The 16,991-nt window shown below is 50.8% G+C and overlaps 1 protein-coding gene across 1 annotated transcript; it reads left to right on the top strand.

Annotated features, from left to right (window-relative positions):
- The first annotated feature begins 4,207 nt into the window (after positions 1 to 4,207).
- On the top strand, positions 4,208 to 6,030 carry LOC125510764 (uncharacterized). The gene has a single exon (XM_048676024.2). It carries the CDS (start codon positions 4,563 to 4,565, stop codon positions 5,862 to 5,864), a length of 1,302 nt encoding a protein of 433 aa, XP_048531981.1. The 5' UTR covers positions 4,208 to 4,562; the 3' UTR covers positions 5,865 to 6,030.
- Positions 6,031 to 16,991: the final 10,961 nt, after the last annotated feature.

Raw genomic sequence — 16,991 nt, 5'->3', positions numbered from 1 at the left:
CTCCCCGGCAACGGGGCCAGAAAATAGTCTTGATAACCCACAAGTATAGGGGATCGCAACAGTTTTCGGGGGTAGAGTATTCAACCCAAATTTATTGATTCGACACAAGGGGATCCAAAGAATATTCTCAAGTATTAGCAGCTGAGTTGTCAATTCAACCACACCTGGAAACTTAATATCTGCAGCAAAGTGTTTAGTAGCAAAGTAATATGGTAGTAGTGGTAACAATAGCAAAAGTAACGGTAGCAAAAGTAATGTTTTTGGTATTTTGTAGTGATGATAACAATAACAACGGAAAAGAAAATAAGCGAAGCACAATATATGGAAAGCTCGTAGGCAATGGATCAGTGATGGAGAATTATGCCGGATGTGGTTCATCATGTAACATTCATAACATAGGGTGACACAGAACTAGCTCCAATTCATCAATGTAATGTAGGCATGTATTCCGAATATAGTCATACGTGCTTATGGAAACGAACTTGCATGACATCTTTTGTCCTACCCTCCCGTGGCAGCGGGGTCCTAACGGAAACTAAGGGATATTAAGGCCTCATTTTAATAGAGTACCGGACCAAAGCATTAACACATAGTGAATACATGAACTCCTCAAACTACGGTCATCACCGGGAGTGGTCCCGATTATTGTCACTTCGGGGTTGCCGGATCATAACACATAGTAGGTGACTATAGACTTGCAAGATAGGATCAAGAACTTACATATATTCATGAAAACATAATAGGTTCAGATCTGAAATCTTGGCACTCGGGCCCTAGTGACAAGAATTAAGCATATCAAAGTCATAACAACATCAATCTCAGAACATAGTGGATACTAGGGATCAAACCCTAACAAAACTAACTCGATTACATGATAAATCTCATCCAACCCATCACCGTCCAGCAAGCATACGATGGAATTACTCACGCACGGCGGTGAGCATCATGAAATTGGTGATGGGGGAAGGTTGATGATGACGATGGCGGCGGATTCCCCTCTCCGAAGCCCCGAACGGACTCCAGATCAGCCCTCCCGAGAGAGTTTAGGGCTTGGCGGCGGCTCCGTATCGTAAAACGCGATGAATCCCTCTCCCTTATTTTTTTCTTTCCAAACACGAATATATGGAGTTGGAGTTGAGGTCGGTGGAGCTCCAGGGGGCCCACGAAGCAAGGGGGCGCGCCCAGGGGGGCAGGCGCGCCCCCACCCTCGTGGCTAGGGTGTGGGCCCCCTGGCCTTGATTCTTTGCCAGTATTTTTTATTATTTCCAAAAATAATCTCCTTGGAGTTTCAGGTCATTTCGAGAAATTTTGTTTCTGCACATAAATAACACCATAGCAGTTCTGCTGAAAACAACGTCAGTCCGGGTTAGTTCCATTCAAATCATGCAAGTTAGAGTGCAAAACAAGGGCAAAAGTGTTTGGAAAAGTAGGTACGACGGAGACGTACCAGTAATCACCCAGAATTCATGGGCAATGTAAAATTTGCAGTATGATATTTTCAGGCGGTAGTTACTCGAGTGTCGGCCTTTGGGCCTTTAGATCTTCTTGATCGATAGTCCTGATTGTTTGGATCTGCCCCCTGTGGGTCTTTTATTGGGATAGTAGATTAATGATTTATCCAGTTCTACACATTGCATGCTTGTCACAAACTTAAAGAAAAGATTTTGCTAAATGTTCTTTCTTACTGAATTAGCTTCAGGACAGATGGTGAGTTACGCGAGTATCAACTTTTTCTGTATCCTTGTTTCACTTTTTTTTAGAATTAATGATTTGTCCAGTTCTGCACACTGCATGCTCGCCACAAACTTTTAGAAAAGATTTTGATAAATGTTCTTTCTTACTGAACTAGCTTCAGGACAGATGGCGGGTTTCATAACAATTTGATCTTTTTTGTGTGTTGTAGGTTTGGTACTAATTTCTCGAATAAATCATGCTTTTTTCAACAACATCTATTGAGCCAAGAGATCTGATAAACAAAGAAGGACAGGTGTTTCTGCGGGAGCAGTAGGAGACCTTGCACGCGGACACCCTCCCCTTCTCCAGGTAACACCATTGAATCCCATGGTCTACAAAAAATTGGTCTTTCCATTGGAACTTCATCTAAATTTTGGCCTCTCTTGGGAGTTTTTGTTCCAATCAGATCCCGTATCCGCTGGAACTGAAGGTGATCTAGCTAACATGTTGTGGATTCAGGGTAGTGTGTGGGATTTCCAGTAGAACCATAGCTTCAGAGATGTCTCTTCTTGGTGCCGCTATCTCTTGTGTGGACATCCTTGTTGTACCCACGCCGGTGCTAGACTCAATGCATAAGACTAATGTTATCAGGGAATGCACATTGACAGGTTATGGACTCCTATGTCTTTTCGTTTATTCGTAAATAAATGGGATATTAGAAAGTGTGCGGTCCAAATTTGGCTCATACCATACAAAAGAGTATTCGTATTGTTTTCTCGAAAAAAGAAAGTATTTGAATTGGTTATGTGGAAACATATTATTAAAATTGTTTGGTTTGTTTTTGTTTCTTTTAGGCTTCAATCTTGAAATAAATTGTTCAAAGAAGTATTCACATTGTGATCAATCTCCATTCCATGCAGGTAAGCACTAAGTTTGGTTGGAGATGGTTGTTTATTGATTAATACATGCATGATCCTCTTCTGTAGAGCTAATTTAATGGGAACACTTTTTATAAGTTGCCCGAAATGGTTTCTCTTTTTTGTTTTATTCCAAACTTATCATCACCAGCAAATATAACTCCCAAGAGTTACTTGTGAGCCCTGCAAATATTATTGCAGCGCAGTGGTTGGCCTTGTAACGTGTCATGTAGTATTTCCGTTACTGAACACTGGTGATGTTTGAACAATCTTTCTTGCATTTTTAATGTTCAAATGTTACTACTCTGTTTGCTAGGGGATGTTCATTTTTCAAATATATTTTTATTGCCTTTTCTCTATCTATTAGAGCTATGTTCTATTGTTTAAGCAACCTTCTTTAACAAGCCACCCACTCTTTTGGGAATACCCTAACAACAGTTTATGTTGTCCAGGCAAACTCAGCTCCTGAACACTACATTGAGAAAGAAAGGGAAGCGAAGAGCCTATGTTTTATGTTTGGGTGATGGCATAAAAAGTTAATGCAAACTATACAAGATATGCATGGAAATATTCTTGTGTTGCGTACCGTGTCAGTCAAGTCAAGACCTCACGTTCAAAGATATCACTAAAAGGATAGTTATCATTGTAAAAAGAACACTATCTTGTACTAGAATATTACCATGATGCTAATAGAATAGCATGGAAAGGTGTTCGCCTAATGGATGATGGGTACAACTACCAAACAAATCAGTACTTTTTTGGTACTTACCATTGCTTTCATGATAATGCCTTATATTTGTTATACGATTGTTGGGAATAAAGGAAATAATTTTTGGTGTAGCAAAATGAGAGTGATAATGCACCCAAGATTCCTGACATTGTATAAGAAGTTCAAACGTATTGGGCAATAAGTAATTAGTTTCGTTTTTACTCTGCAATGTTAAATTATAGCGTTTCTTCAATATTTTCAACTTCATTATTATTAGGACATCTTTACTTTATATTTTCTTAAATATTTTTTAATTATAGTGTTTCGTCTTTACTTCATTATTACAGCAGTCGTCACGTCGAAGCGCGTGATGACCGCGCCGCTACATTTGCCAACGCCTCGTTTGGTGGTCGACATCGTCGATCGGCTTGTTGTTCAACGCGTGTCTCTTCTAGTCCAGGCAGGTTATTCGTGACATCGTTTCCCTCTCTTTTTTGCAATGTCTAGGACATATCTAGATGTGACATAACTATATCACTTTTAAGTTGATGTCCATTTTGTTTGTGGTCTATTTTTTGTCATAGTTTTTTTATTTCATGTTGCTACATTATATATTTGTAGGAGCTTAGATGTGACATACTTAAAAAAAATATAGATGTCATAGTTTTTTTTTCTTCGCCTTTTTGTCGTCGTGGGATCCTCGGACTCACTTTTCCGTGCCATCTGCCACGACGCACGCGCGGGCACGACTCGTACTCGTAGAGCAACTGGAAGCGCTATAGTCATCAAGGAAGGGTAACTAACACGACAACCGATTGGCGATTTCTGTGGAAGCCGATCGTTTGAATCGGGAGGTTATGAATCAATCAGATTTCGTACAACGGATATCAGCACCATATGCCACGGCTAATCCGATTTTAAAACGGCCGTCGTGTTCCTCCCCGGCCCGGACGGCAACTCCGAAACCCAGCCATGGCGATGCACCGTTGCGCTACGCCATAGAGATGGAGAGATGCTCCTATATAATATGAAAAATTGACACGACTTGCGCATTGACCCCTCGGTCGCGTCAGCCAAGTCGCGCACCGAGAAGAACCCGGTCGATTTCTACCCTGCCCGGCGGATGCCTTCGCCGCGACGAAAGTGAAATTTCCACGAAGCCGCACACGTGGATCTCGATCTGCTCTGCTTGTAACATCCGCCGCGGAGCGGCAGACAAAGGTAGCGCGCGTGGGCACGATCCGTCTGCTGGTCAGGCAGCCATGTACTCCGGCGACGCGTCGACCAGCGAGGATCCGCGGGCGTGCCGGGGGCCGTCGAGGCGCCGGCTGCGGAGCCGCGTGACCGCCGTCCGGGCGCCGCCGCTCGCCGACGTGCTGCGGGAGCGCGCGCTGGTGCACCTCCCGCCGGCGGCCGCCGCGCGCCTCCGCCTCGTGCACCCGTCCTGGGAGCGCCGGCTCGCGTCCCCGCTCTTCGCCGTGGCGCACGCGGCCGCCCCGCGAAGGATGTCGGGGATCTTCGTCCCCAAGGCCGGGTTCCTCCCGTTCGACGGGCCCGACGACGCCGTGCCGTCCCCGACGCTCGCCTTCGCCCCGGCCTCGGAGGGGGTCACCGTGCTGTCGTCGTCGCGCGGGGTCGCGTGCTGCTACTCGCCGGCTGACGACGCGTTCTTCGTGTGCAACCCGGCCACCGCGTCCTGGGCGCCCGTCCCGTGCCCGCCGTGCCGGACCTGGCCGCGCCCCGCGGTCGTCGTCCTCTTCGACGCCACGCCGTACAACTTCCGCGGCGACTACGCGCTCGTCTGCGCCGCCGAGTGCGCGCCGGGCTCCGGCGCCTACTGCTTCCTGGTGTTCACGTCCGGGACGGGCGCGTGGCGGGCCACCGACGCGGTCGTGCCCGCCGAAGGGCTCGTCGCCGCGTCGGGCGTGGCGGCCGGTGGGACGGCGTGGTGGCGGACGAGCGTCGGCACGGCCGTTGGGTACAGCCCGCTGACGGGGCGCGTCGAGATGGTACTCTGCCCCGGCGACAGCGGCATGTGGGAGATCGGTTCGGCCGGGGGCAAGCTCCACTGCGCCGTGCGTGATCATGACAACAGCGTCGCCGTGTTCCGGCTTGACGAGGACGGGAGCTGGGAGGAGGCCGCCGCGAGGGTGCCCGTCCGGGAGCTGCTGCCACGCCGGCTGACAAAGCCCGCGGGGCACGAGACCGGCGAGGCGAGCGGACAGGAGCTGGTCGCTCAGTCTTCCTTCATCGTGGAGAAGGAGGTGGTGCGGCTGGACGACGGCGTGCGGCTCCTGGGGTTCCAGGGCGCGGAGCTGGAGGTGGTGGCGCTGGCCGGCAGGCGGCTGGTGGCGTTGGACGTGCGGACGCGGGGGCGGCGCGAGGTCAGGGTGCCGGTGGCTCAAGAGGAAGACGAGGAAGAGGAAAAGGAGGAGAAACGGTGGGACGGCGCGGAGTACGCCGCGCACACCAACACGCTGGCGCTGGTCGCGCCCGCCGTGCTCGCGTGCGAGCCGATGCTCGTGGAGGAGCGACCGGACGCCGGAGAGGTCGCATTTTCTTGACCGGATTTTGGTTGCTTGCTCGCTCGCAAGCTTTGCTGTGGGCACTAGGAGGTATCGATCGAGAAAATAAGTCGTGCGAGTGCTATTAATTCTTCTAAGAACTTGACACTTTCAGTTAGTACTGTGTATTACTACCTGGATTCCTAAATGTGTGTTGAACTGCCAAGGCCTACCATTACATTTAGAAACAGAGGGTGTACTACGCGCGCGCGTAGGAACGGCCGATTCCCGACAGGTTGTTTTGTTCCTGGTTTGGAAAGTGCGTAGGATTACTTATTCCCAATCGCTGTCCTGAAATCAGTGGATTGAGTAGATTTGCAATAAGTGGGGTTTAAACAGGGGCCCGAGAGATTAGGCGTGGGTCCTGCATGTCATGTCGTGCACGTTACCCTTGGCCTCGTGTTGTGGCTGACGCGCATGCAAAAAGTGGCAGCTCTTGCTTTTTTAATTGGATGTGTTTAGAACATGTCTAAATATGACATAGTTATGTCACATCTAAACTGATGTTCATTTTGTTTACGGTTTATTTATTTTTTATTTTTTTGTTTCTTGTTGTTGCATTATATATTTGTGGGAATTTAGATGTGACGTTCTTAAAAAATATCTAGATGTGAATTAGATGAACTGTTTTTAATTACGGTTGCCAAAAAGGAACAACGCGGCCTCCGTGGTCGGAAAGCGAGCGTTCCGATGCGCACGTGCGAAGGAGTCAATTAGTGCAATTACTCTTTTTTTTTCAGAATTAGTTGATGCTTACCATACATCCGTTTCAGTGTCAACTAATTTCGGATGAAGTACGAATTTACTTCGTTTTGTCGCATATTACCATCATGGACTCACGACAAGGTTGGAAAGAGATTACCGTATCTACATGCATGATAGCTCCACCCCCTTCCCGGTGTTGCACCGCCACCCAAATTCCTCCCTCTCCCGCACTTCCTCCCCCCCATTGCCGCTGGTTCCTGTTGTTGCGGTGGCGGCAACCTCGGGGATGCTCCTCGTGTTGGAGTTGGCGACCGTCTGGGTCGACTAGGGTGACGATTGCGATTCTGCGACACGGGCATGCCGGTGGAGCATTCCCGAGGATGCAGTGGCGGGGTTGACGCAGCGCATCAGCGGTTCCTCGGCATTGCTGCTTGAAGGGGGGCGAGTCGGGGTCCCGACGTAGATCTGGTGTAATCGGTGGCGGCTGCGGCGGGCCACTGCGGGGTGGCAGGCTGGTTGGGATGTGGCGATTCTGGCTGGCATTTGTAGTTTCGTGGCGAGGGCGGTGAGCCATGCGGAAGGACGGCGAGTGTTGGCCGTGATGCGCGGATCTGTTCTGCAACCGACAGTTGCGTTGGTTGCTCTTAACCCTGTGTGAGGTTGTGCAGCGACGCGTGAGGGCTGGGATGTCGGCCCCGGGGTGGGGTCATTGGTGGGCCTTGTCGTGGCTGCTGTGGGGGCACACATCGAGAGCTTTGAGTGTGGATCTGGCCCTCACGGCAGGCACGGTGCCTGTCACGGCCAAAGCGGATAGTGTTTTTACGTGGTGGTGAGCGACAGAGCTGGGTTTGTGCAGCAGCTTGCTTCCCATGGAGGTTGTCAGGGTGTCAGAACTCCGGGCGAAAGCCTAGCACCGAAGTTGATTGATGCTGACCATGAAGACACCTTGTGTGTCGTCTTTTCCTTATTGGGGGCGTGGTCGTGAGCTTGTTTCTACCTCCATCATCGTCTCGGTATCCGGGTGAAAACTCAAGCTCCGTCGGAGCGGGCAACGATGGCATCTACGATGATACATCTTCTTGGAGGTGTCGCCTGTGAGGCCATGACCTTGGCGCTCGCTAGAGCTAATGTTTGCGCTACGTTGCTCTCCCGGTGAGGGTGGTGGAAGCCGGGCGACGACCTCGGATGGTGATTCCGCCATGGCCCCATGGGGTAGGGCCTTGCTTCGCATGGCATGGGTGGCAGCTTGGTGATTTTACGTGGTGGCCAATTCGTCGACCCGTTCGCATTGTCCTTTCGACATAGCCTGACCTATACATCTGGGTGGCAGCCCCGTATGATCGACATGTGTTGGAAGAAAGGAAAACCAAAAGGAAAAGGGAAAAAGGAAAAAGATAAAAAGCTGAAGAAACCCAATGAAAGGAACACAAAAAATATAAACAGAAAAAGAAACGCATGAAATGTTCTGTAAACCGTTTTAGGATTTTATAGACTAGTTTGAGTTCTAAAACCGAACCAACCGGTCTATAGAACCTTCAAAAACCATTTAGATGGGCCAGCCTACTAAAGACGAGGGCGCCTGGTGTCGTGGTTCTAAGCCTGACAGTGATGTAGGGGGGTACGTATGGAGAGGCAGGATCTTAGCTGTGGAGAAGTTGTAAGCACGCAAGGTTTACGAGTTCAGGCCCTTCTCGGAGGAAGTAATAGCCCTACGTCTCGGAGCCCAGAGGCGGCCGACTGGATTATGCGTGTATGAGTTACAGAGGTGCGAACCCTTGTCTCGGAGGGGGGTGGCTTATATAGAGTGCGCCAGGCCCCCGGCCAGCCCACATTACCAAGGGTTCAATGTTCATTAAGGCGAGGCGTTACTGGTAACGCTAGTAATAAAGTGCTATGATGACCATAAAAAGCTATTTAATGACCGACCGTTAGCGTGCGGAGTGACTTTAGGTCTCCTGGCCGTCGAGTGGTTGGATCTTGGTCGAGTGATTGCTTCTTGGTCGAGTGTCTTCGAGTCTGTCGAGTGTCTTCGAGTCTGTCGAGTGGAACACCTTCAGGTCGATTGAAAGGTGATTTCTTCTAGAGATGTCCTCGGGTAGGGTAGGTAGGACAGGTCCATGACCCTACCCTAGGTACATAGCTTCATCATTAGCCCCCGAATGGATCGATGTTTGAGTGGGGAAGGATTTGAGAGCTTCTCCGACTCGTTTTTCATGTTGTGAGCATATCTAGTTTCAGATCAATGGGCCTGAGTGATGGCAGCAACTTCCTTTCCAGTCGCCTTGATCCATTCTTAATTCCTCGTCGAGTGGGTTTCTTTACTTGTAAGGCTCCGAGTGATGGTGTGGAGGAGATCCTTGGTCTGACAAGTTATTCGCTGCCCGCGGATTTAGTGGGATCTGAATTTTGGGAAGCGCGTGGGACGGGGGAGGCCGCAGTAATCGGACGAGATAGAGCGGAGCCGCCTCGATCCCCGCACCACCTTTTTCGCCACGTATCGCTCGTGCGGTCGTTGCGGGATTTGACAGGGCCACCTGGGCCTACCCGTCAGCCACTCGGGAGCGGCCTGATATAAAGCGCCTAGACCGGAGTCCCCCGAGCAGTGCATCCCATTACCTCTTCTCTCCCTCACGTCCCTCCGCCGCGCTCGCTCTCGCCCTAACACCACCGCACCGCACGCGCCTCGTCGGCGACAATGGGAAGGGAGAAGACAGCGGCTCTGGAGCGGGCCAAGAAGGCGACGGCAAAGTCGAAGGGGAAGGCGACCAGCCGGGGCGGATCCAGGGCGACTGGATCCACTCGAGGATCTGCCAAGACGACCTCGATGACTTGGCCGAAGGGGGGCTGATCCCCTACGATGCGGCGCGGCTTCCGGGGAAGGAATCCGAGCCGCAGCCTCGGGAGGGTGAGCGCGTTCTTCTTGCCACCCACGTCGACCGTGGGTTTTCCTTGCCTCCTCATCCTTTCTTCCGAGGGTTTCTGAACTTCTTTGGGGCTCAACTCCACCATTTTACCCCCAACTCAATCGTTTATCTTGCCGCGTTCATTTCCTTGTGTGAGAACTTCTTGGGTTGTCGACCTCACTGGGGTCTTTTCAAGCATATCTTCACTTGTCGCTCCCAGACAGTGAAAAGGGCTAATCCGAGTGACGAGAGGACCCAAGTGATCCATATGTGTGGGGGTCTTGGCATCCAGACGAGGGGAAAAAGCTCCTTTCCGGCCATGATTCTCCCCGATTCAGTTCGCGGATGGCAGTCGACTTGGTTCTACTGCAAAGACCAGTCGACGCCAGGGCAATCGACCGGCCTCCCTCCTTTTACCATGGACCGAGTGGAAAAACCCTCCCCTTTGAAGGTGCTCCCGGAGGAGAAGGAGCACGTGCAGGTGCTGGTCGACCGAGTGGTCCAGCTTATTCGCGACGGGGTCACTGGTATGGATCTCTTGGAGGTCTTCCTTCAGCGGCGCATCCAGCCTCTCCAAGCCCGAGACCATCCGATGTGGATGTATTCGGGTCTTGAAGACTCCACTTGGATCCACCCGGAGGAGGTCGACGACGACACGCTGGAGAAGTGGCTGTCTGGCATTACCGGGAATAAGGACAATCCCAGGGGAGCCAGGAGAGTCCCTCCATTCGACCAGTCCCATGCACCCGAGCAGGTCTGATTCTAAGTTTTTGCTTGTAATCTGAGTTCACTCATGCAGCTGTCTGTATTGCGTCGACTGACTTTGTTCTCCCTGCTTTCTTTCAGGCCATTATTGAAATGTATTCCATGCCCAACGGGGAGCAAGAGCAAGCTCTGGAAGGCGAGGCGAGTGGCGGCGAAAGCGGCGAGGGGGCTTCCGATGGTGAAGGGGACAGAGGGAGCGACGACTCAAGCGCTGGAGAAGAAGTCGAGTCGCCTCCTCGCAGGGAGAGGCGATCCAAGCTTGACCAAGAACGGCCGAGTGCTCGCGACAAGGCAACTGCTCCGGTTGGTCAGTCTTCGAAGCGCCCTCGGATATCTTCACCAACCCCGACTGGGAAGGCGCCAAAGCACCCCAAAGTTGCAGAGCCGAAGACTCGGAAGGCGCTACCAAAGATCAAGATCGATATCCCTGTCGCCTTCGCGTGAGTGTCTCTCCTTGTATTCACTCGACGCTCCGCGCTGTTTGTTTTTCTTGTTTTAACTGGACGAACTTTGGAATTGTTAGCGCTGCCACTTCCAGAACCTCAGCTTACAGGGATGATGATGAGGCGATGGAGGATGCGGTCACTTCTAATCCGGGTATGATTTCTGCCATACTATCTTTTTTTGGTCGATTCAACTGTATCGTGCATCACTGGGTGACGTGCTTTTGGCAATTTGAACCTTGCACAGCTCCCAACATTATTGACCTCCCTGATGATGAAGGAGATCCCGAGAGGCCTTTGACGAGGAAGAACAGGCGAGCTCCTGCAAGCGGGGCGCTACAGACGACGCCGAGGGAGGAACCAGTTGTTCAGGACACTGGCGACGTCAATCGGGGTCCTGTTACCTTCGCTGAGCCGCTGTCAAGTGCTTTGCCTTCTTCATCAACTGCTTAGGCCCCTATTGACCCGCCTTCAATTTTTGCGACCCATCGTGTCCCGGAGGACGAGGTGAATGCTGAAGAGTCTTTCCGAAAATCTTTGCATCTGCACACCCACTGGGTGCGTCGATTGAATTCTTGGACTAGTGGGGGCACGCTGAGTGCACCCACTGGGTGTAGTCCCCGAGACTACGGTGGACTGCTGGCAGTCGACTGTAGTCTTAGTATTTTGTCGAATGTATAGTTTGTCTCTTCCACTCGATCTGGTCGAGTGGGATCAGAACCGGTGGGGGCACGCTGAGTGCACCCACTGGGTGTAGTCCCCGAGACTACGGTGGATTGCTGGCAGTCGACTGTAGTCTGAGTTCTTTCTCTCTTTTTTTTGGACTCGACTTCGGTGGGCCGGTCGAGCGGGGTCAGAACCGGTGGGGGCACGCTAAGTGCACCCACTGGGTGTAGTCCCCGAGGCTATGGTGGACTGCTGGCAGTCGACCGTAGTCTTAGTATTTATTGCCTTTGTTGTTTTTCGCTGTAAAATAACTTCTCCCCTTTAACTTCAGAAATCTTGCGATCTTGGAGCTCGCTTTGCTGACTTGGAGAAGCAGCAGATTCAACTGAACCTTGATCTGGAGCTGGCCAGGACAGAGCTGCAAAAGGCCAGAGACGGCGCCGCACGTAAGACTATTTTGTCGGCTGGTTAGTTTTAGGCTTGCGTACCCTTCTGCTATTTCTGAATCAATCATCATTTCTTTGCAGAAAAACTGAGAGAAGCTCTGGCGAAAAAGGATCAGGACTTGGCTGCTGCCCGTAAGGAGGCTGACGACAAGACCGCTCTGGCCGAACAGAAGCTGGCTTCGGTCGGCCAGTTAGAAGAAGAGAATACCAGGCTGAAGACCGCTCTGAATGAAGCCAACAGGGAGTGTACACGCTGGAAGAAGGATAACCTCAACCTGAACGAAAAGATGGAAGGCATTGCTCGCAGGAGGGACGATCTGGAGAGCTACTTGAGGAGCCTTGCCAAGAAGTTGTATATCAAGCTTGAAGGTGCACCTTTAGTTCCGACTGATTCTTTTTTGTGTCGACTCAGTGTATGAAAACTGACTTATCCTTGGATCGTGAATGCAGAGTTTTGCCAAAACTTTGAAGAGGAGACTGGGCGGATCGAACCAGGTTTGGATCCAATCAAAGATGAAGCTGCCATGAATTTGCTCCGACTGGAATCTCGCATTGACGGTGCCGTGGACTACTTGGCTCGACTGAAGGTCGCCATGTCACGGATCGACCCGGCACTTTGGCCAGAGGCTACGCTCCAAAATGATGTCGAGTCTCTGATGACTCGTCTTAACGGAATCCCTTACCGAGTGCAGGAGTGGAAGAAGTCTTCTGCTCGGTGCAGCGCTGATGTGGCTCTGTCTTTGGTTCGTGTCCACTGCAAGGAGGTGCTACAAGACAAGCTGGCAGCAATCAAGGTCGCCAACACCCAGAAGCATGACTTCCGAACCTTTATGAAGACTTTCATCGCTGCAGCCACTCGGATAGCCGACGGCGTCGACCTGGATGAGTTCGTCGAGCCTGCCAGCCCTCCTCCCGCGGAGTGAACAAACTCTTATGTCCCACCTTAAATTTGCCTCGGAATGCCGAGTGGTTTTTGTAACCGTTAAACTTTTTCGGGTCGCATGCCCGAGTACCTCGATCCGTGATCCAGAACCTTTAGGATTTTATTTGAACTTGGTTTACCGTTGAATATCTTTATGAATCTCCTGCTGAGTGAACCCAACCTTTATTCGAGACAACTTTCTGTATTCGCAGCACAGCTCCGAAGGAGGGGGAAGTAGTCGACCCATGCCTTGTATTTGTGGCGAAGCTCCCCAGGGGCGGGCGGCGGTCGACCCACACCCTGTTACAGCAGAGTGGGATGGAGCGCACATTGTATTTGTGGCAAAGCTCTCCAGGAGAAGGGTGGGGGGGCAGTCGACCCGTACTTTGTTACTGTAGAGCGGGATGAATCGCACATTGTATTTGTGGCGAAGCTCTCTAGGAGAAGGTGGCAGTCGACCTGCCCCTCGTCGTCCTTGAGGATTGAGATGTGTTTGGGAGAACTTAGGCGAGTACTGGACTGCAGCTAAGCCCTCGAGTGGGAGGATTGCTCTCCACTCGGTAGGGTTTTTTCAAACTTAGGCAAGTGCCTGACTGCAGCTAAGTCTCTAGGTGGGAGAACTTAGGCGAGTACTGGACTGCAGCTAAGCCTCCGAGTGGGAGGATTGCTCTCCACTCGGTAGGGTTTTTTCAAACTTAGGCGAGTGCCTGACTGCAGCTAAGTCTCTAGGTGGGAGAACTTAGGCGAGTATTGGACTGCAGCTAAGCCCCCGAGTGGGAGGATTGCTCTCCACTCGGTAGGATTTTTCAAACTTAGGCGAGTGCCTGACTGCAGCTAAGTCTCTGAGTGGGAGAACTTAGGCGAGTACTGGACTGCAGCTAAGCCCCCGAGTGGGAGGATTGCTCTCCACTCGGTAGGATTTTTCAAACTTAGGCGAGTGCCTGCCTGCAGCTAAGTCTCTGAGTGGGAGAACTTAGGCGAGTACTGGACTGCAGCTAAGCCCCCGAGTGGGAGGATTGCTCTCCACTCGGTAGGATTTTTTTTTCAAACTTAGGCGAGTGCCTGACTACAGCTAAGTCTCTAAGTGGGAGAACTTAGGCGAGTACTGGACTGCAGCTAAGCCCCCGAGTGAGAGGATTGCTCTCCACTCGGTAGGGTTTTTTCAAACTTAGGCGAGTGCCTGATTGTAGCTAAGTCTCTAGGTGGGAGAACTTAGGCGAGTACTGGACTGCAGCTAAGCCCCCGAGTGGGAGGATTGCTCTCCACTCGGTAGGATTTTTTTTCAAACTTAGGCGAGTGCCTGACTGCAGCTAAGTCTCTAAGTGGGAGAACTTAGGCGAGTACTGGACTGCAGCTAAGCCCCCCGAGTGGGAGGATTGCTCTCCACTCGGTAGGATTTTTTTTCAAACTTAGGCGAGTGCCTGACTACAGCTAAGTCTCTAAGTGGGAGAACTTAGGCAAGTACTGGACTGCAGCTAAGCCCCCGAGTGGGAGGATTGCTCTCCACTCGGTAGAATTTTTTCAAACTTAGGCGAAACGGATTCGTAGCTAAGCCCCCGAGTGGGAGGCTGGCTCGCCACTCGGTAGGATTTTTTTTCAAACTTAGGCGAAACGGATTCGTAGCTAAGCCCCCCGAGTGGGAGGCTGGCTCGCCACTCGGTAGGAAACTGTTTTTACAAACTTAGGCGAAGAGGATTCGCAGCTAAGCCACCCACTGGGGGATTTCTTACGCAAACAAAAAACAATAATAATCATTGGGAAAATTATAACGCTCTTGTCTTTGATAAATAAACTACAGGAGTTTTTCTTATTATATCTCATCCGAGTGAGAATTTAGGTATAAAAGGGGCGGAGTAGCTCCGCATTCCAGGCTCGTGGCTCATCGATCTGGCGATCGACATTGTAAAGATGATACGCTCCATTGTGGAGGACTTTGGTGACGATGAAGGGGCCTTCCCAAGTAGGAGCGAGCTTCTGTGGTTTCTGTTGATCCACTCGGAGGACCAAATCTCCTTCTTGGAAGGCTCGACTCTTCACATTTCTGGCATGGAACCGACGTAAGTCTTGCTGATAAATGGTCGATCGGATCATAGCCATTTCTCTTTCTTCTTCCAGGAGGTCGACTGCGTCTTGCCGGGCTTGTTCTGCTTCATCTTCGGTGTAAAGCTCGACTCGGGGTGCATTGTGAAGTAGATCACTCGGCAGGACTGCTTCCGCTCCGTAAACCAGAAAGAACGGGGTTCTTCCAGTCGACCTATTCGGGGTGGTCCTCAATCCCCACAGAACTGACGGAAGCTCGTCGACCCATGCACCTGTTGCGTTCTTGAAATCACGCATCGGCCGAGGTTTTAGTCCTTTGAGAATTAGACCATTTGCCCTTTCTACTTGCCCATTCGACTGGGGGTGGGCGACCGATGCGTAGTTGACTCGTGTGCCTTGAGAGGCGCAAAAAGCTCTGAACTTGTCTGAATCAAAGTTTGACCCATTGTCAGTGATGATGCTATGTGGGACCCCATATCTGAATGTTAACTCCCTGACGAAACTGATGGCAGTGCAAGCATCAAGATTCTTGATAGGCTTGGCTTCAATCCATTTGGTAAACTTGTCGACTGCCACAAGCACATGTGTGAAACCGCTCCTGCCTGATCTCAATGGACCAACCATATCCAACCCCCAAACAGCGAAGGGCCAGACGAGTGGAATGGTCTTCCGGGCTGATGCGGGTTTGTGCGACATGTTGGAGTAGAACTGGCACCCTTCACACTTGTCGACTATCTCTTTTGCCATTTCATTTGCTCTTGGCCAGAAAAAACCCGCTCGGTATGCTTTAGCCACAATGGTCCGAGAGGACGCATGGTGACCACAGGTCCCCGAGTGGATCTCATCAAGGATTATCTGACCTTCTTCTGGTGTTATACACTTCTGACCGACTCCAGTCGCGCTTTCTCTATACAACTATCCCTTTATGACTGTGAAGGCCTTGGATCGACGGACGATCTGTCGAGCCTCTTCCTCGTCATCCGGGAGTTCCTTCCTCAGGATATACGCGATGTACGGTATCGTCTAGTCGGGGGTGATTGCCAAGACTTCCATGATTAGGTCGACCACCGCTGGAGTTTCGACTTCAGTCGGATCCGTGGCACTCTTTGGCTGCGGGACTTCATCTGTAAAAGGATCTTCTTGGACTGACGGCGAGTGGATGTGTTCCAAAAACACATTGCTGGGGATGGCTTCTCTCTTGGAGCCTATCTTTGTCAAATCATCAGCTGCTTGATTTTTCAGTCAGGGGATGTGATGAAGCTCTAACCCCTCGAATTTCTTCTCTAACTTTCTTACTACATTACAATAACCAGTCATAGCTAGACTTCTGACGTCCCACTCCTTCATCACCTGATTAACCACCAAATCTGAGTCGCCATAGACCATGAGGTGACGGACGCCGAGTGAAATGGCCATGCGCAACCCATACAAAAGTGCTTCATATTCTGCTTCATTATTGGAGGAATCGAAGTGAATCTGGAGAACATATCTGAGCTTATCTCCTCGGGGGGAAACCAATACTACCCCAGCACCGGAACCATTCAGCATCTTAGATCCATCGAAGAACATGGTCCAGTGCTCCGAGTGAACTTGAGTCGGAAGTTGCTGTTCAATCCACTCGGCGACGAAATCTACAATTGCTTGGGACTTGATAGCTTTCTTTGCCTCAAACTTGATATCTAGGGGAAGGAGTTGAATCGCCCATTTGGCCACTCGACCAGTTGCATCTCTGTTGTGCAAGATCTCTGACAACGGAGCGTCGCTGACGACTGTAATGGAATGATTAGAGAAGTAGTGGACAACTTTCTTTGTAGTCATGTAAATCCCATATACGAGCTTCTGATAATGAGGGTATCTTTGCTTCGATGGGGTCAAGACTTCAGAAATATAATATACTGGGCGCTGAACTTTGAAGGCTTTTCCTTCTTCTTCCCGCTCGACCGTAAGTACTGTACTGACAACTTGTCCTGTGGCTGCAATGTAAAGCAGTAAAGGCTCCTTGCTGATTGGGGCAGCAAGCACCGGCTGGGTGGAGAGCAGAGCTTTGAGCTCTGCAAATGCTGCATCTGCTTCCGGAGTCCACTCGAACTTGTCAGACTTCTTCATCAGTCGGTAAAGAGGCAATGCCTTTTCACCGAGACGAGAGATGAATCGACTCAAAGCGGCCAAGCAACCTGTAAGCTTCTGGACGTCATGCACACGCACAGGACGCTTCATCTGGAGTATAGTACCAATTT

This window comes from Triticum urartu, chromosome 5A (genome assembly GCF_056163025.1).
Source record: "Triticum urartu cultivar PI428250 chromosome 5A, HENAU_Tu73, whole genome shotgun sequence".
In the NCBI taxonomy this organism is placed as follows: domain Eukaryota; kingdom Viridiplantae; phylum Streptophyta; class Magnoliopsida; order Poales; family Poaceae; genus Triticum; species Triticum urartu.
Note: the sequence above shows the minus strand (reverse complement) of the source record. Positions and strands in the feature narration are given on the sequence as shown.